Source organism: Tachypleus tridentatus, chromosome 4 (genome assembly GCF_004210375.1).
Source record: "Tachypleus tridentatus isolate NWPU-2018 chromosome 4, ASM421037v1, whole genome shotgun sequence".
Classification (NCBI taxonomy): Eukaryota; Metazoa; Arthropoda; class Merostomata; order Xiphosura; family Limulidae; genus Tachypleus; species Tachypleus tridentatus.
The window spans coordinates 66,592,999-66,611,258 of record NC_134828.1 but is presented as its reverse complement, the minus strand read 5'-3'; the positions used below and the strand labels follow the sequence as shown (position 1 = coordinate 66,611,258).

Sequence of the window (18,260 nt, the reverse complement as noted above, 5' to 3'; positions counted from 1 at the left end):
TATTCTTCATTTACAACAAAACATACTTCATGGTTTATTTATCAAATTGTCAACAAAGTCGCTGAATTTGTGTAGTAGTTTAATTATTACACGAACACAGCTCATTTATTCAGTTTCCTGCAGAATATTACATACCTGTCAAAATTAAGCATAGCAGCTTGTAGAATGGCTGAGTTGTTGCTTTTCAAGTACAAACTTTCAGTATATAGCTCCATCATCTCTTGATCAATGACTAGTTACAGTTCACTTATTATAGGAATACAGCTTATTATTCAGTTTCCTGCAGAATATTACATACCTGTCAAAATTAAGCATAGCAGCTCATAGAATGGCTGAGTTGTTGCTTTTCAAGTACAAACTTTCAGTATATAGCTCCATCTCTTAACCAATATGACTCTAGTTACAATTTTGGACTCAGGAGGTCAAACTATTTCAATTGGTACACTTGACTACGCCCAAGGTCTCAGAGTAATTTACATTGATACTGCCTAAAAGAATTTCGATTTGAGGGTAGGCTGGAAGAAATACTGATGTGTAATGAAATTGAATTGAGTATATGTGAGCCTTATGCTTGATATTGCTGGTGCACAAAAACATAGTTAATAAAAAGGAAAAAAGGTGTCAGAGTAATTTACTCTAATGATGCTTTAAAAAGCCAAGGCTATTGAGGATTCCCTCTCATTATACGATTAAGCAACTTTCTGCACACAGCACTTTAGACCAGGATTCTAGATTCTTCAAGTCAAACTGGATGATATAAGCAAGCCTAACACAGCTTTAAGGACTCTATAAATTATGCATCAAGCCATTATGCCTGTGTAAAGTGCTTCCCATTTTTTAATGTTTGATGCATGCTACACTGAGAAGGCTACAACAGAAGAAATGCCTGATGTGTGGTGTGCACATTAAAGCAGTTGTGCCACAATTTCACAAGAGAATGTGTGATGGATGTCTGTTTTAGTTAATGCAAATTAATTAATTCATCACCAAGTGGCTAGACTGGTCCTAATTTCCTTTTGGAAAAACCTCAGTCCCTCAACCTGAGTTCCAGTATTCATATATGCACTAAAGACGTTGATAAGCTGAAGTCATGCATCATTGATGAATTCCTTACCAACTGGTTAAATCAGGAATCAAGAATTGATTGAGAAGAGAGCAACTGTTTTTTGTTTAAAAGTACCTTGAAATAACATTCTCTGTTATTCTCATAATATATAATAAAAGTCTAATTAATAACCATTAATAAACATAATTTTGGAGAGATAAGCACATCAGTTTGAAAAGCTTTAATGCCACCAACCTACAGCATGTCTTTGTTGGACATGATTTTTTAACCCACTTTCAGATCAGCAATATAGTTGGGATAGATTGGCTATTATTGACAATGCCAAGTGACCACTATCTGACAACATGGGCTCAGTACAATCAATAGGAATCAGCTTCTCAAGTAAAGCAACAGCTCAAAGCAGCATTTGAAAGATAAATTGGCATGTAAATTGTAAGTAGGAAACAGTTTGTTCTGAATTTTGCACAAAGTTACACAAAAGCTATTTGGATTACCCATCCCTAATTTAGCAGTAATACATCAGAGGGAAGGCAGATTGTCAATGCCACCCACTACCGACTGTTGGGATACTCTTCTACCAACAGATAGTAAGATTGACCCTCATATTATAACATCCCACAGCTGAAAAGGTGAGCATGCTCAGTGAAGGGGGTTTGAATTTGCAACCCCCTGGTTGCAAGTTGAGCATCCTAAACACTAGATCCCAAATGGTAGAAGAAAATTACAATGAAGTACAGTTCAAGAAACCAAAACACTAAAAAACCTTAATACATCATAAAGAAGGCCTTTATTTAACAATGGAATCCTTACATTTGGAAACATTAAAAGACATTGTGGCACTTTTAAAACAGATTAGCCTGTGATACATATTAAAGCAAGAAAAACAGTATAAAATTACAAGAGGAAAGCTGTTTTTTTTTTAATGTGAAAGCTATACAAATATTAAACTACTGTACAATGTTCATTACAAAATCTAAAATTATTATATAAACGTAGTATACAAAACATCATGGTCCATATTTTAAATAACACTTGCTTGTATAATTCAGTTGGAACAAACAGAGGTTAGAATCAACAAAAGCTGAAGAAATTAGTATATACATGTTCTATTTGACTGTATGTTAATCCCATACATAAATGGTTTTTGCCAATATTACCTCATTTTATGTCACTTATAAAGATAAAGCTATTTTGTTTACGTTGTTTAAAATGCTATTTAATAACAAAACCACTAGTTAGACTACATGAGAAAAATTCTTTTCTTTCTTTCTTTTAAAACTGTCACTATATGGCGTCTTACACAGTATGGTCCACTTACACTTTTACATTGTAGTAAAAGATTCATAACTACATTGTTATACACACACACATATACATGGGTAAAAAAAGAGCATTTCTCTAGTTGTTTTAAGTTAGTGAGTGAGAATGGCTATCAGATGCACTTCTTTATATCATTGGTCTCCCCTATAGTAAATGATGTAGACTTGCAAGGTGCTTTCTGGAGTGGAAGTAAGAGACTTATTTAAAACAGGCTACTCAGATGACACTCTTTTGATGTTCCTGCTGATCTGTTCTTCTTCTGCTAAATGTTGGCGGAAGGAGGTGACTTTTTCTGCACAAGTAATGGTAAATAAAAGAATACATTATAATATATGGGATGGCATTAATCAGTTCAACATTTACCACTGTATACATCAAATACTTTTTTTCCTGATGCTTTAAGGCTAAAAGTTAAAATGTTAGTGTTATCATAATTGCATCAATTTTGGATAAAATAAATTGGCTAATTTTGCAATAGCTAAAGAAACTGAAGAAATACAAACTTATATTTTATCAAAAGCTGGTTTCAGTCATACTGAAATTTTCAAGTTATAAATAATTTTTATGTATATACCAACATTATTAATATCCAAGTTATAATACCTTTAAAAACTGTAAGGGCTTCAATCTTCTCTGATAACACACCTTCCAACTGCTGAGCATAAGCTAAGAATAACAAAAATTACAACATTACTATTAAAACTGTATAAACTATTATAAAAGTTTCTCCTAACATGAGTTCTAAGTATACTTTAAAGCAAATACTAATTATGTTAAACTAACTACAGGTTTACATATACAATTAACACATTTACTACAATTTAATATATTTAGAAAATATTTGTAAAAAAAAAAAGTGTTACATACACTTTAACACAGTGTACATCATGAAAATAAGGTATTCAAGAGCTTCTTTCACACTTTTAAAGAGAAATGGTGTTAGAGGTATAATCAGAACTGCTCTTTTGGATAATACTAAATTTTATGATAATTTCAGATGGCTGGATACTATAAAGAACACTGGTACCATAAATAATAAACCGAACAGATACCAGATAATACAAGCTACACAATTAATCACTTGCTATTTACTTTGTAATGCTTTAACTGTTAAATATGTAGATTATCTTCTACTCTACAAACAATCACAGTTTTAAATTTAAAAAAAATTTGAAACTTAAATTTTTGTAGACTAACATTACAGCTACACAATGCCACTTGTGAAATGGGTAATTATTTGAAAATCAGCCCAACAGAACATTAATATCAAAAACATACACTAGGAAAACAATGATTTTGAATTCTCTCAGTGATAAAATTAAGTATTTTAACTTATTGCATATGAATAGTGAGTACATCAATTAGTGTGGTGTAAACTGACAATGTGTATGGGGTTGGTTCATTTAACCAACTCTATACTGAAAAACAAACATTGAGTGTAATTCCAAATTTACAATATATATATATATAAACAAAATGTGACAAAGTTTTAGTAAAATGTTCAAGTGTGCTGTACATAAAAAAATCAGATGGGTTAAAAAAGTATTTGGATTCAAGATATGCCCGAGAACTCACAATATGACTCAGATCTGACAATTCAGAGTGCAAGGTCATATTCATATTTTTCTGCAGTACTTGTTTATTGTACTTGCATAACCTCTACTACCACCAAAATGCAAATCAATAGTCTTCTCAACTATTCATGTATGTTGTATCTTTGTCACTGCTTTCAACTATGCCAGCAACTGATTAATCAAAATTCTTATTATGTTGACTGCCGTGAAAATTACAAACTAATCAAAATTTGGGTTTCAACTAATTTCTGTTGTCAGTTATGCAATCTATCCAAGTAATCAAAATATTGATGTCATGTTTGTTAATGTATTTTAGATTAATGATGACTGAAGGACCATACATCTTTACCAAGTAATGTTTATTATGCACAAGACTATAATGGGCTATTTGTACTCTTACTGTATTTCAGCCATTTAAGTTTTTCACTTCAAGATCGTTAAGGTTTAGAAACTCAGAGAAATGGGGACTTGTGTTCAGCTTCCATTGGCATCAAATTTGGTCACCCTGTCTTTGTTATGGCAAAACTATTATTACTATTACTCCAGTAGATTCCAGTCAACTGGGCCACTGGTTACTTGAGGCAGCTGTTTATTGGGACAAATTTTGAAAACCAAAAACCAATCAAAAATATAACCAAAATTTGCTTCACTTATTTGGAACACCAAGCCATTTAATTGGGTCAATATAATGGCATGCTGTACTGTAAAGTGACCTGTGGATCATTACTGAGACGTCACTGATTGTCATTGGCGTGTTCATCAGTACTGTTATCATATTTTGCTTCTAGTCTGGGCAGTAGCTAGTGAATGGATCAGTTGTGATCATTTATGTAGCATATAATTATTTCTATGTCATTTGTGTAAAATGTCACACTCTTACAAAGATGCCACAGAAAGATTTGAGCCTTTCTGAGAAAATTGCTATTCGGGACCAAATTAAAAGAAAACCATCTAACATAAGTCAGCGCCAGCTAGCTGAGATAACTGGAGTGCCAAAATCTACAATAGCACAGGTAATACAGCAGCAAGATAAACTGTGAAATGAATGGATCTTACACAAAGAAAGAAGAGAATGAAATTCTTAAAAACAAAAGTGAGAAGGCAAGGATCCAGATGTTGAGGAGGCTCTCAATCAGTGGTTCTCTATCATAACTGCATGTCAGTAATCCAATGCTAAAGATTAAGTCAGAGGAGTTTGCTAAAAAGCTAGGTCACAATGATTTCAAAGCAACAGATGGTTGGTTGTCTTGATAGAAATCAAGGTTTGGCATCTAATTCAAGCACGTGACGAAAAGGAGTGTGCTGATGCTGTAAGTGCCGAACAGTGGAAGTCAATAAAACTGCCCGATAGTCACGGAAATATAAATGAAGCCATTTTAGAAGTGCAATACATCAAAAACTATGAAGAGTTTGCATGCATCGATAACAGTCTGCAGTGTTGCAATGAGAATGAAGATTGTAAAGACGCAATTGTTGATCAAATTGCAACAAAACACCAAAAAACATCAGAAGACCAGAAAAGTGATGAGAACAACACACCTGAATTTGAATGAGTGACTCACCATGAAGTTAGGAAATTTGTTGGTGGATTATGACATTTTATGCAAGAAAGATAATGAAGACAGTCCAATATCTGCAGTAGATATCTGCATTGACTTTGTTCAGATGTAGTGAGTTAAGAGAGCACGACAGGGTACACTTGAAAAATTTCTCCAACATCAATAAGTGTTAAGAACAACAGTAATGTAAATGTGTGTACATGCTGAAATTAAATTTGTTTTTAGGATATTTTTGATTCAGCTCTTGTATAGTAAGGACAGGTTTTATACAGTACAGTATATGTTTTTGTAACTGAATAAACGGAAAAACTCTTTTTGTCTTATGTACTATACACTTGTACCTTTTAAATCCTTTATGTACAGCTTTGCAAAATTGGGGCAACATCTTAATTGGGCTAAAGTATTCTACTCCCAGTGTGCCCCAATTAACTCAAATCCACTGTAATTTAGAACTACTTTTTAGAGGGAGCAAATGGCTAGCACCAATGTTTTTGAACTGCTGACAACAGTGAAGGCAACTGTCTTGGAAGCACCTGCAACCACAACCTCATTTCTTCTTGAGCTGTTGCTTAGAGGAAAGATATTTAACTGGCAATACTAAGTGCTAATTTTTCTTTTTGATGACCAGAGGAAAAACAACTGAACAGCTGCTCTCATCACCAACTTTGTTTCTGAACTGCTAGAAGAAAGACAGCTAGTTGGTAGCATCCAGTGCTTTTAATTTTATTTCATTTGTTTAGGGAACACTATACTAATCAATAATTAAACAACTGGCTAACTGATTGGCAAGTACTACTAATGACTCACTACAATCAATAACTATAATGACAAGTAGTTTTCTTAAAGTAAAATTTAAGTGTTTTCCCACCTGCACTTGGGACTACATGAGCAATATTAAAGTATGGATTTGAAACTTCTGAACTTTTGTAATTATTTCAAATGCTGTTTGGATAAAGTCTTTTGAAATAAAACTGATAACATTAAAATTAAATGAGTATTTGGTACCATTATGCCTTGTTAAAACTAGCTGTATGATTGAATTGTTTCCAGACAAAGCCACCTTTTACATTTACTCTGAAATTTATTTTTGCACAAGTGATTTTGAGTCATTAACTACCAATTTCAACAAACTGATAAAAGTTATTAAAAGCCCTAGTTAGTTCATAGCTTATAATTTAAGACTGTCATCCTGCAGGTGGTAGCACTGCCAGTGTGGGAATGGCTCAGACTGTTCATCGAAATTGTATCTTAAACATCTCTTTAACAGGTCATAAGAACTTTACAATACTATACACCACGTTTTCTTTTATAACACGTGTAACGACTAAGCCACAAGTTTTGACAATGTCTATTAATACTGCAGCAAAACATGAGTTTCTTGTTGTTCTTCCTCCTTCCACTTTTTTTTTTTCAGGATAACTCAAAACCAAAAAAATTGATGTCTTTTTAAAAAGCTCAAGTATAGGGTAAAACAGGCATTACCAACCAGTAATAAATAAACAATAAATATTACATTTGGAACCTCATTGTATTTAGAACTTGGTTATAAATAAAACCTTACTATGTCTATGTAAACACTGTATTAAAGAAAAAGCAACCAAACAGGTAAAAACAATAAAAAAGAAAGTATTTGTAGGAACAGCTAATACCAATCCTTAAAAAACAATGCAAACAAGATAGTGGAGATGGCACTTGCATCATTTCTACATACTAGTACAGGCAAGATTTAACATACAGTGAAATACAACTATTCAATCAAAACTGGGTTTAATTTATCCTATTTTTTACTGTTCACATTCTACTACAATAAGTGCTTTTGCTATTATGTAAGGATGATGTAACTGCCATACCTATTATATTGTTTGCATGGTTTTTGAAGGATTAACTCTTTCAACAGGACCTCCATCAATTTGACCAACCGTGTAACTTTTTTGTACTCACTTAAATTCTTTATAGATTTGAGACTTAACTTTCAATATAGAGTGTATATCTGCACAAAATATGGCAGTCTTACAATTAACATTACAAGTTCTTCATAAACAAAAATAGTGAAGTATTTTTAATAAACTAAAATAAACATTTGTCCATTAATATACTGAGTATTTGTTTTGAATAATCAGGTGCAAGGAAATTTGAGATTTTTGAGATAAGAAAGTTCTTTCTAATCGTAACATGAAAATTACAGTTTCATATTACAATTTGAAGTCATTCTAGAAGGACTAATATATATAAAAACTTTCTTTCCTCTCAAGAATGATTTCAAGTTGTAACAAACTATATTCTTTTATCCTAAGCAGCTTTAAGCTCATAACACTAAACATCTATTTATAATTAAATTTATTCCCCTTTGAACTATGGTCAACTACACTCCATACCATTATAACTTGTAAATCATTAAGGGCATGTGCAGCTCATATTTGTGTATTGCATTACTTCTCACAAGCTACTACAAGCAAGTTGCTTGCATGAATCATATTTTATTATATTATTTATTTTACCTAATCTAATCTTAACTGACCCAAAAATGTCCATATTTTTACATTTTAATTACTTTTATAATAATAAAGAATAAACATAAAAAACAAGAAATAAAGTACTTTTCCAATCTTTTTTTTTCTTGCTGTCAATTACTTTTAATACTAATTGCTTTAATTATTTAATGAAATAATGCACCAATGAACATAGACTAATAACATTCAAAAAGTAGACAATTTCTCCTAACTCTCAATTTTATAGCTTTCTAACTGTTCCACAAGAGCCATTACAATTTCATCCAAGCTAATTAAGTTTCTCACAAGAACAAAGTTTGTTCTCTTGAGTGAAAATGACAATTATCAGTTCAGAACACAATATTAGGCAATACATCATTTGACAGACAAAAACTGAGTTTCTATTGGTTATAGGTAATATATAATTAAGCATAAGAAAACCATTAACAAATCCTGAAAGAAAGAATGTGACAGGAGGAGTCTGATTTTCTATTTGATACCTATGTAACTGAACAAAATTGAAGGCTATTTTTGTTGCTTAGATAAAAATTTTGTAGTGAGCAATTAATACTTAATTTCAAACTTGTCAGAGGAGCAGTGACTAGAACAGAAAGCATGTCATGTTTGTCACACTCGGGGAAACCTAGGAGTTTTGAAAATGTCTTGTAGAACTGAGAATTTAAAACTTGTATACTTTTAACATATAGATTATTAGATAAGGCTTTATGCTATACTAATTCATATAACAAACAAAAAGTCATTTGATAAAATTTTGAATGTAAGACACTAAAGCTTTGTGTTATGCACAGTAAAGAATACCTGGAGCAAGAGGGTTAAATATTAGCCATTCACACATTTACTCCTTTTTTGAAAATTTTTTTGTTACTTGTATGATATTGAGTTTCCTCAACTTTGATAATGTTTCTAACTAAAAAAATGCATTTTAATCCCCAAAAATGATTTATTAAAACCACAGTCACATTGAGAGGTTTTGGTTTGTTTTGAATTTTGCGCAAAGCTACTCGAGGGCTATCTGCACTAGCCGTTCCTAATTTAGCACAGTAAGACTACAATACCCACTGCCTATTCTTTTACCAACAAATAGTAGAATTGACCATCACATTATAATGCCCCCACAGCTGAAAAGGCAAACGTGTTTGGTGTGATAGGGATTCAAATCTGTGATGCTCAAATTATGAGTTGAGTGCCTTAACTACCTGGCCATGCCAGGTCCACACTGACAGAAAATCCTGAAATAAAACATGTTTGTATAAAACTCTTGGAATTATTTACTAAAATTGAACTTACAGTCAACATCATAATCTACTTCATTTGCCATGTTCAGAAGACTGCTATCAACTTCTAACCACTTATGACTTGCCTGAAAGGAAAGAAGAAACTGGATGTAAGAGATTATCTCAAACCTTTTTTTTTAAAAAAAACAATAAATACAGTTTAAAAAGTAACAAAAATATATTTTCACAATGAAAACATAGTACCCCTGCTTTTAAAAGACCATAAAAAGACAATTAAACTCAGTAACATTAACAATTCCAGGGACACTGAGTAGAACAGACACCTCTTATCATGCAGCTTTGATCATACCAAGCTCTGAAAAATTATCAGTGCCCTTATGGTCATCATTATCACTAAACATTGACCATTTTTGGCAAGACAATAAAAAATAAAATTATACACATGCCCAACAAGTTTCATCAAAATTTGATTAATTTTTAACTGAGTTATAGAGCAAAAATTTTGAAAAATCAATCCCCATTTTAACAACTAGAGATTTTTATTTTATTTTTACCTTGACCTTTGACACTCCCTGAAACTAATCACTAAGTTGGGTCATAGTTCAAATGTATACCAATTTTGTCCAAATCCACATAACCACTTTTGAGAGATCTTGCTGACACATACATACATGGATGAAAATATAACTGTCCACCTTTGGTGTTAGAAGTAATTAAAAAATTGAAGTGTGTTAACAAGCAAAATAATGGTGAACAATAATTGATGTTAATATGCAATTAAAGAAAACTTCATATAATGAAGACTTAAATTATAATAAAATATTTAAAGACAAAAAAAAGATTTGTCAACACTATGATTTACTAGATACACAAAACCTACATCAACAACAGTTTTGTGAATATCCAAAACTTCTTCTTCCATTCGTTGGAGATGAGAAATAGCAGCATGGAATGTAACAAGATCTTCTGAAAACTCTCCTTCCTAAGAGGAAAAAGTGTAACATTTATCAGAAAAATAACCTACATCTTGAATGTTAGCATTTATACTAACAGAAGTAATCAAAATCTACTATGTTTTACACTGAATTTTAAATAAAAGTCTTTGATCACACTTAAACTATTTATATACTAACCTGAGGCTACAAGCTTTCCATAATTACTGTTGGGTTTGCTGTGAATGAAAACTTTCTTTTAATTTTTCTGTGGAGTCACAGACAATGCCAGTAAATTAAATAACTATTTTTACCCTAGGTTTATTATGAGGGTGCAAATGGATGCAACTGACTTCTTTTTTAACTTTTCCTAACTAGAGGTATGCCACTGATACTTATAATTGTTTTTCTTCTCACAGCTCAAATGGAACTGAATACAAATTTACAAAATACAGATATAATTTAATTTTTGTTGTTGTTTTGTTGCTGTGAATAATGTTAAAATCCCCAGAGTAAATCATATAAAATGCATGTTTTTCACTTTATTTTGGATGATTCAACATTTTTCCAATTGAAGCCCCTTTAAAAAATGCTCTGCACAAGTTAATATAGTACCTTCAAAATTTAATTAAACACCTTTATCAACAATGTATGTTTTATTTTATTCAAATTTTGAGTCCTCTATTTCAAAAAAATCTTTAAAAAACTGCTTAAAACTTTGCATGTATTGATATGTGACCAACAAGCTAAGAAAATCCTCAACTTTGACACTATTATCAGTGATATAATGGCAATACTGTAGATTATATAACTTTTCGATTCTTTCATTTCAAAGTTCTCTGAAAGAATACAGTTGGAACAAGTAAAGCATTTCTTCAACTCCTAACAGCTACCACATCCACCTTCAATGGATTTGTTTAAACTTTATATGCAAAAATGGCTCGTTTGGGTTGAGAAAATATTTTACATAGAAGAGCGAACAACGTTTCTACCTTCTTCGGTCATCGTCAGGTTCACAAGAAAGAGGTAACTGACCGGAAGCTGACCACATGTTTGAAAGGGGTTGTGCAACTGAGTGTCGGAACGTAGAGGGCGATGTTAGATGTTTGAATATATAATTTTATTTTATTATATTAATATAGGTATAAAGGCGTTTCCTTATATTGGTTTATTTTGGGTTTAAGTTGTTGTATAAGTAAGGCTTCTTTAATTTTGCATTTGTTTATGTTTGTTTCTTTATTTATTATTTGAGTGTCAAGGCCTGGCATGGCCAAGCGCGTAAGGCGTGCGACTTGTAATCCGAGGGTCGCGGGTTCGCACCCACGTCGCGCTAAACATGCTCGCCCTCCCAACCTTGAGGGCATTATAATGGTACGGTCAATCCCACTATTCGTTGGTAAAAGAGTAGCCCAAGAGTTGGCGGTGGTGGTGATGACTAGCTGCCTTCCCTCTAGTCTTACACTGCTAAATTAGGGACGGCTAGCACAGATAGCCCTCGAGTAGCTTTGTGCAAAATTCCCAAACAAACAAATTATTTGAGTGTTTTCTATGGTTAAGATTCAAATCTACAGAACACATACTTAATTTTTTCAATCACATTAACTCTATACATCCCAACATTAACTTCACATGTGACCAGGAAGAAAGCAATCAAATATCATTTCTTAACCTCAAAATTACAAGAACCGATACACAAGTCAAAACAGAAATCCACCCGAAAAATCACCCATACTGGACCATACATTCCTTGGGACTCAGCACATGAAACAAAACAAAATCTCAACATACTAAGAAACCAAATAAACACAGCCATAAAACTATGCTCACCAGATAAAATTAACGATGAATTAGACAAAATAAAACAATACTTCATCAACATCAATAAGTTTCCTCCACAAACCGTAGAAAACATTATACGCACACACCTAGACAGAAAGCAAAATCAACCAACAAAAGTAAATATATCTCACGAATCAAAAAATCACGAAACCATATACTGCTGTATACCATATATTCCTGACATCAGCAGACAAATAACCAACATTTGGCAAAAACTAGTAACAAAATATGACATTCCAGTTAATACCAAATTTATTCAAAAACCAGGCACAAAACTGAGGTCTATACTATGTAAAAACTACACTGCCAAACACCACACCAACATTATTTATAAAATACAATGTGATAACTGCCACGACTTCTATATTGGAGAAACAAGTAGAAAAATGGAAACTAGATTCAAAGAACATAAAAAGTCACCTTCACACGTTTTCAAACACTGCAAATCAAATAAACACAACATAACCATAGAAAACACTCAAATACTAAATAAAGAAACAAACATAAACAAACGCAAAATTAAAGAAGCCTTACTTATACAACAACTTAAACCCAAAATAAACCAATATAAGGGAATGCCTTTATATCTATATTAATATAATAAAATAAATAAATTATATATTCAAACATCTAACACCGCCCCTCTACGTTCCGACACTCAGTTGCACAATCCCTTTCAAACATGTGGTCAGCTTCCGGTCAGTTACCTCTTTCTTTGTGAACCTGATGATGACCGAAGAAGGTCGAAACGTTGTTCGCTCTTCTATGTAAAATATTTTCTCAACCCAAACGAGCCGTTTTTGCATATATATTTCTCTACAAGTGGGTTTTCTCGACATCACTGATTGTTTAAACTTTGTATTTTCCAATGTAGACATTACATACATGTAGGACCATCAGAGAGGGCTTAACGTACACTATAATCTAACAATGGTTATTTTGAAATTGGTAATAAGTCTTTATCATGGAGTATATGAAACTGACTATAGTATGGTTGGCTATTTGGTCAGTTACAATACTTATGGTTGTTTCTTACATAAACATGTTTAGTGATAGTTTAAATTGTATTTAGGTATAACTATTATATTTTGGTAAATTATATATTAGTTATGTTTTAAGTTGCATAATTATAAACGTTTAGACATTTTAAAAATATACATCATACTTTGTATCCATTCTTAAGGCTTATGATACTATGTAATGAAAGAAAAGTTTGCTGAACAGTTGCATATATTTCCCAAACAAACTAATATACCTTGAGGGCACCACTGACTTATGTCGAGATAATAAGCAGTACAGGACAAGAATGGAAAATAAAACATTAAAAATTAATTATGTGAAAAGGGAAAGACCAAATTATGAATATAAGCAAAACATCTTTAAAAATACTCCATAAAAAAAAAACAACAAAGGTATGTTTTGGTTTTTCTTTCCTAATTTTAATTATTTTATTACCTTATACACTGATAATAATAGCTAGAATTAGTGATGTGGTAAAGAAAATGAAAAATAAAATAAGCATTTACCTTTACAAAACTTTTGATATTGTTTTAGGAGGTTCTAGAGATTGTGTAAATGAAATAAGAAAACTATACAATGAAGAAAAGTATTTTGATATATAAATGAAAACCATCTTACATTAAGCTTGTTAATAGTTTGAATGCAAGTAACTACATACAACAGAAAAATAGCCTAAGCAAAAACACTTTAATTCCAACAACTGTCATTATTTGTGCATGACACACAACTTTAACAAAATCTTATCACTTTTTCAGAGAATAAATTAAGAAACCTGAGTTATCACACATAATGTGCAAGTGATATTCATGACTCAGTTTGCACAAATTGCATGAGCCTACTGCAAGAGGGTTAATGAATGGTTAGTTGGCAATACATTTAGATTTAAATTTCAGTAACATCAGTAAAGGATACATTTTGTATTTCTGTTGGTTTTAAACTATAAAATAAAACACTGTAGACTATTACCATGCCAACATTTTGTCTGTTTACTGATATGATGTAGAGCAGACTGTTGCCAAGCCAATCTTTCTTAATATCAATTTATGCATTATATAATATGGACCACACAGTTTAAAGTATGTTTTAATTTCTACAAATTCATTGGCTAAAAAGTATTTATTAATGGTTTTAAAGTTTTGTGTTTCCAATTAGAAAATTCTTCTAGATACAAAAAACTGCCCATACCAATGTAGAGCATGAAGAGAGTTAAACTGATACATAACTGGCCCTTATTGGTTAAGCAACAACTTAGACACATTCACTCACTGGTCATCACCATAAGGTACAGAAAAGGTTCTGCAATTGTGGCAATTTTATTATAGCCAATTTACAACTTGTGAGAGTGCAGCTGCCTTGAAATAAGCTATGCAGTAGTACTGTAAACATCCTTCCCTTTGTTTTTGGTGTACAATAATTTAGTACAGGGTGGGAAACTTATTTTTTAGTGACTAATGAAAACAATGTTGCCCACACTATTAAAAAAATTGAAAGATGTTAGTTTAATCAAAATAATTGCATTTCAACTAACCTTCAATGTGAAAACTGTTGGGGTTTTCATCAACAAGTTTTGTGACATTTCGCTTAATATCTATACTCAATAAGCATCTTAGCTCTGCCTCTAAATTTATGTCAGTAAGCTGAGATCTGTATCTAAACTTGAAAAAATCTAGCATAGAAAATGTTGACTCACACACCCATGTGGATCCACACATGGAAAATAATTTTGAAATTGCTATATTTAAATTTAGAAGACTCATTTATCAAAATAGTGAGCCACATCTCTGATAGAACATTTTTGTTTACCTTTTATGTGTTCTAGACTTTGCAGGATAAGCATCTCATCTTCAAATCCACACTTATATGAAAACAAAAAAGATGTAATTTCCTTACTGAAATTTCCTAAGTCAAGTTGAAATAGATCATGCAAAAATTCACATTTTTGAAATAAATTTTGATCCAGTTTATATAGGGATCATCTTTAGCATCAGAGAAATCATAGTCATTATTTTCTAGAAAACTATTCAACTTTGCAAAATGTGTCAAATCATTCTTTTGTAATTGTTCTGCAAGTAGGTTTAGCTTTAGCTGAAATTCATGAATAGACTGTGGTTGTTCACTTATTTCACATGGCTAATTTCATTCATACAATTTTTGATATCAACTGGAAATTTTACATCAAATTTGTTGTGAAAATTGTTAAAGTTTTGCTTAAGATTGTATACTTTATTATTCCTAAAAACTTTGTTAGACAAAAGATACACTGGCTTATTATTTGCTTCAATCACTGCAAATTTCAACTTCCAACTAACATTAAATTCTAGTTTCATGTTTTTCCAGTCATGAGCAATTCTCTTTTAAGCAGTAATGCCAGAATCAATTAAATTGTCTATTTTCTGAATGTTCACCATCATCTGGACTCTTTCGTTTTTGAATTATCCACTTATCCATATTATGAGATCAAAAACAAAATATATTTAAACACCTGAAAGTTGCACAATAAAAATCTTTGCAAGCACATGCAAAACAATACACACTCGATAACAAACATCTAAACCAGACTGACGTTACAAAATGGGCAGAGTCTGTGGCAATGATGAAGTGTGCAACATTAGCGATGACATGAGGCAGTGTAGTTGTTGATTATCAAGTTTGTGATAAAAAAATATATAATGAAAAAGTTGATTTGTAAACTCAAGCTGGCCACAATTGTGCTATCCACTGGCCATGTGTGGCTGGTGGCCATGGAGTTTGCCATCCCTGATTTAGTATTTTGTTCATAGAATATTTTTATATTCACAACTGTGATTTTGCATTCTCACACTCCTGTGGCTAGGAATTATAATTTTGTGAAACTCACTAGTTCAGATTAAAAACATTATACTTAGATTTGCAAGGAAAATCTCTGATCATCACAAATTATATAAGCTACTCAATCGTCATGCTGAAATATAGGGAACTATACAAAGTCTTAAGTAGTCATTACATTTTACAGGCTGTTAGGTTTATCATTTATATATTTAATGAAATTAAAAGTGATTGTTTACAATATATTAAATACAAGGAAAAATGCAGTTTAGACATGCATCAGTGTAAAATATTTCTTAAGATATATTCAAATGGTTTGTACAGCAAATCCTAGGGATATAGAGCATGTTTACAAAATGTATTAATTATAAATATTTGGGTACCTTTTGGCAAATTTCTCATGATAAAAGAATGAAACTTCTTGTTATGCTTACATTAGTTGATCGTAAAAGAGCAAAATCGTCATCATCATCTTGTACCATCATATCTTCATCTTCATCAGCTCTAATTTCAGGATTTTCAGGATTATCTACACTCAGTTCTTTCACTCTGCAGAAGGATAAAGGAAGTATTGAAAAAAGAAGAAATGATGAAACTGTAGAATGGACTGCAACTGCCTGTTATGGAGACACAAAGGGCAGTTGCCATCCATTCTACAAAGTTTCATCATGAATACTCTGCCTAAATAATCTATCAAAGAAAAGAAATACTTGATTCTAATATACAGGTGTTCATCACAAACAAGATAAAAGAACAATAAAATGGACATTACCTGTCTGCATATCGGAGTGTATTCAGTGAGTGTTCACAGGAACTCAAACCAGGAGATATCATAGCTATCTGATTCATAGAAAATAAAATTAATATTATTTAATTCTGTTAATTCATAATTTAAAAATTCACCAACATATACAATTTCAAATAAAGATTTATTTTTAGAAAGCATTGTTATAACCCAATTCATGCTTCTACCTTCATAGAAGTCATGAGAAATGATGCATATGGTTAAGGGACATGGATTTATATCTTAGTCTTCTTGTTAGGAAAGCTGAGGTGAACTTAGTAATAGAAATGTCAGTAGAATTAAACTGACTCTTAATCAAGGTAAAATAATTTGCATCATTTATGACCTACAGTTTTCAAGCATCATGAATAGCATTAGTTAAGTCATTAAAATTATTTTTTTCATCTGGTGAGGTCAAACTTTCCTAAAACCCTTTCACAGATTTCATTATTATTATTATGTTTACTGTTGTTTCTTGTTTGTCCTCCTTTCATTACTCATGAACTTTGTACCACAAAAATTTAGCAGAACAGGTATGTGCATGAGGTTATCATGTAAAAAGATAAATGATAAAAATAGAGCAACTTTTGGTTAGAAATATTTTTTTTTTACTGGTATTTAAGTAATGAAAATTTTCCTGTGATTTTTTTCTCAAATATACAGTCTTATTAGATAAGATTAGTTCAATGATTAATTAAAAACTTAATTTAGGCCAAATGGCAAAAAAGGGACAACATTCCGTCTAACTTTAATAAAAAACTGCAGTTAAAAAACTAGTGGTCGCAGAGAAAACTATATTAATAACAAACCAAAGTATGTGAAAGATTAGTACAGGTGCACGCATGTGTGTGTGTAGCTCAGTAATTATAAATTACAATTATTGTTAATAGGTAATTAACTCAGCACTATTAAACAATAAAAATTTATGACAATTTAATGTTCTTCTGTTCCTGGTTAGTCATCTGTAGTTGTAATGAATTAAAGCTTCTGGTAATAGCACCCAAAGTGTTGGAAATGTCCCATTTATCGTGCAAAATCCAAAACAATGAAGTTAAATAAGTTGACCATCATAGAAAATCAAAACAAGAGCGTGGAGGTGAAAGCTTAAACCCGTAATGTCTCACCTTCTACTATTGTATTATATTGTACTTAGGGCAATGTTTAAGTTAGCTATTGAGATTAAATCATTAACGCATCAATGTATAGTTAAATGAACTGGGTTTTAATTATGTTTAGAGCTACATACACATATTCGTCATTTACCTTCAAAATTCATTTTTCTAAAATACATTCTGATCACTAATTACAACAGCTTGTATCAGAACAAGATTGATACGAGGGAAATAAATTTAAAATGCAATGTTTCTACTCACCATACATGTACGAGAGTTATCTCCAATGAAGGAATCTCTCAAAACTAGAGTCAGTTTACTTGCTCTGAATGGTAGATGGGCCCCTTTACGTCCTAGAGCTCGTATACATTCCTGCAATAGGAAATTCACCTGCAGTTAATGAAAAGTAGACTGAAAGACTTCACTAACAATAGGAATGCAAATAGTTAAAACAGAAAAACCAAAAATATTTTGAAAACTAAATTTAGAAACCCATCCAACATA

The 18,260-nt window shown here is 31.6% G+C and overlaps 1 protein-coding gene across 4 annotated transcripts in view; it reads right to left on the bottom strand.

Moving 5' to 3' along the window:
• Nucleotides 1-1,837: 1,837 nt before the first annotated feature.
• The window catches only part of LOC143249341 (kinesin-like protein KIF2A), a 64,819-nt gene continuing 48,396 nt past the window's right edge, over nucleotides 1,838-18,260 (bottom strand). For all 4 annotated transcript variants that reach the window (XM_076499006.1, XM_076499007.1, XM_076499009.1 and 1 more), the window contains 7 exons: nucleotides 18,018-18,128; nucleotides 16,633-16,700; nucleotides 16,295-16,409; nucleotides 10,145-10,246; nucleotides 9,317-9,389; nucleotides 2,990-3,052; nucleotides 1,838-2,678 (listed from right to left, as the gene is read on the bottom strand). In XM_076499006.1, the coding sequence (XP_076355121.1) occupies nucleotides 2,599-2,678; nucleotides 2,990-3,052; nucleotides 9,317-9,389; nucleotides 10,145-10,246; nucleotides 16,295-16,409; nucleotides 16,633-16,700; nucleotides 18,018-18,128 (612 nt within the window). In that variant the 3' untranslated portion in view covers nucleotides 1,838-2,598. The remainder of the gene's footprint in view (nucleotides 2,679-2,989; nucleotides 3,053-9,316; nucleotides 9,390-10,144; nucleotides 10,247-16,294; nucleotides 16,410-16,632; nucleotides 16,701-18,017; nucleotides 18,129-18,260) is intronic.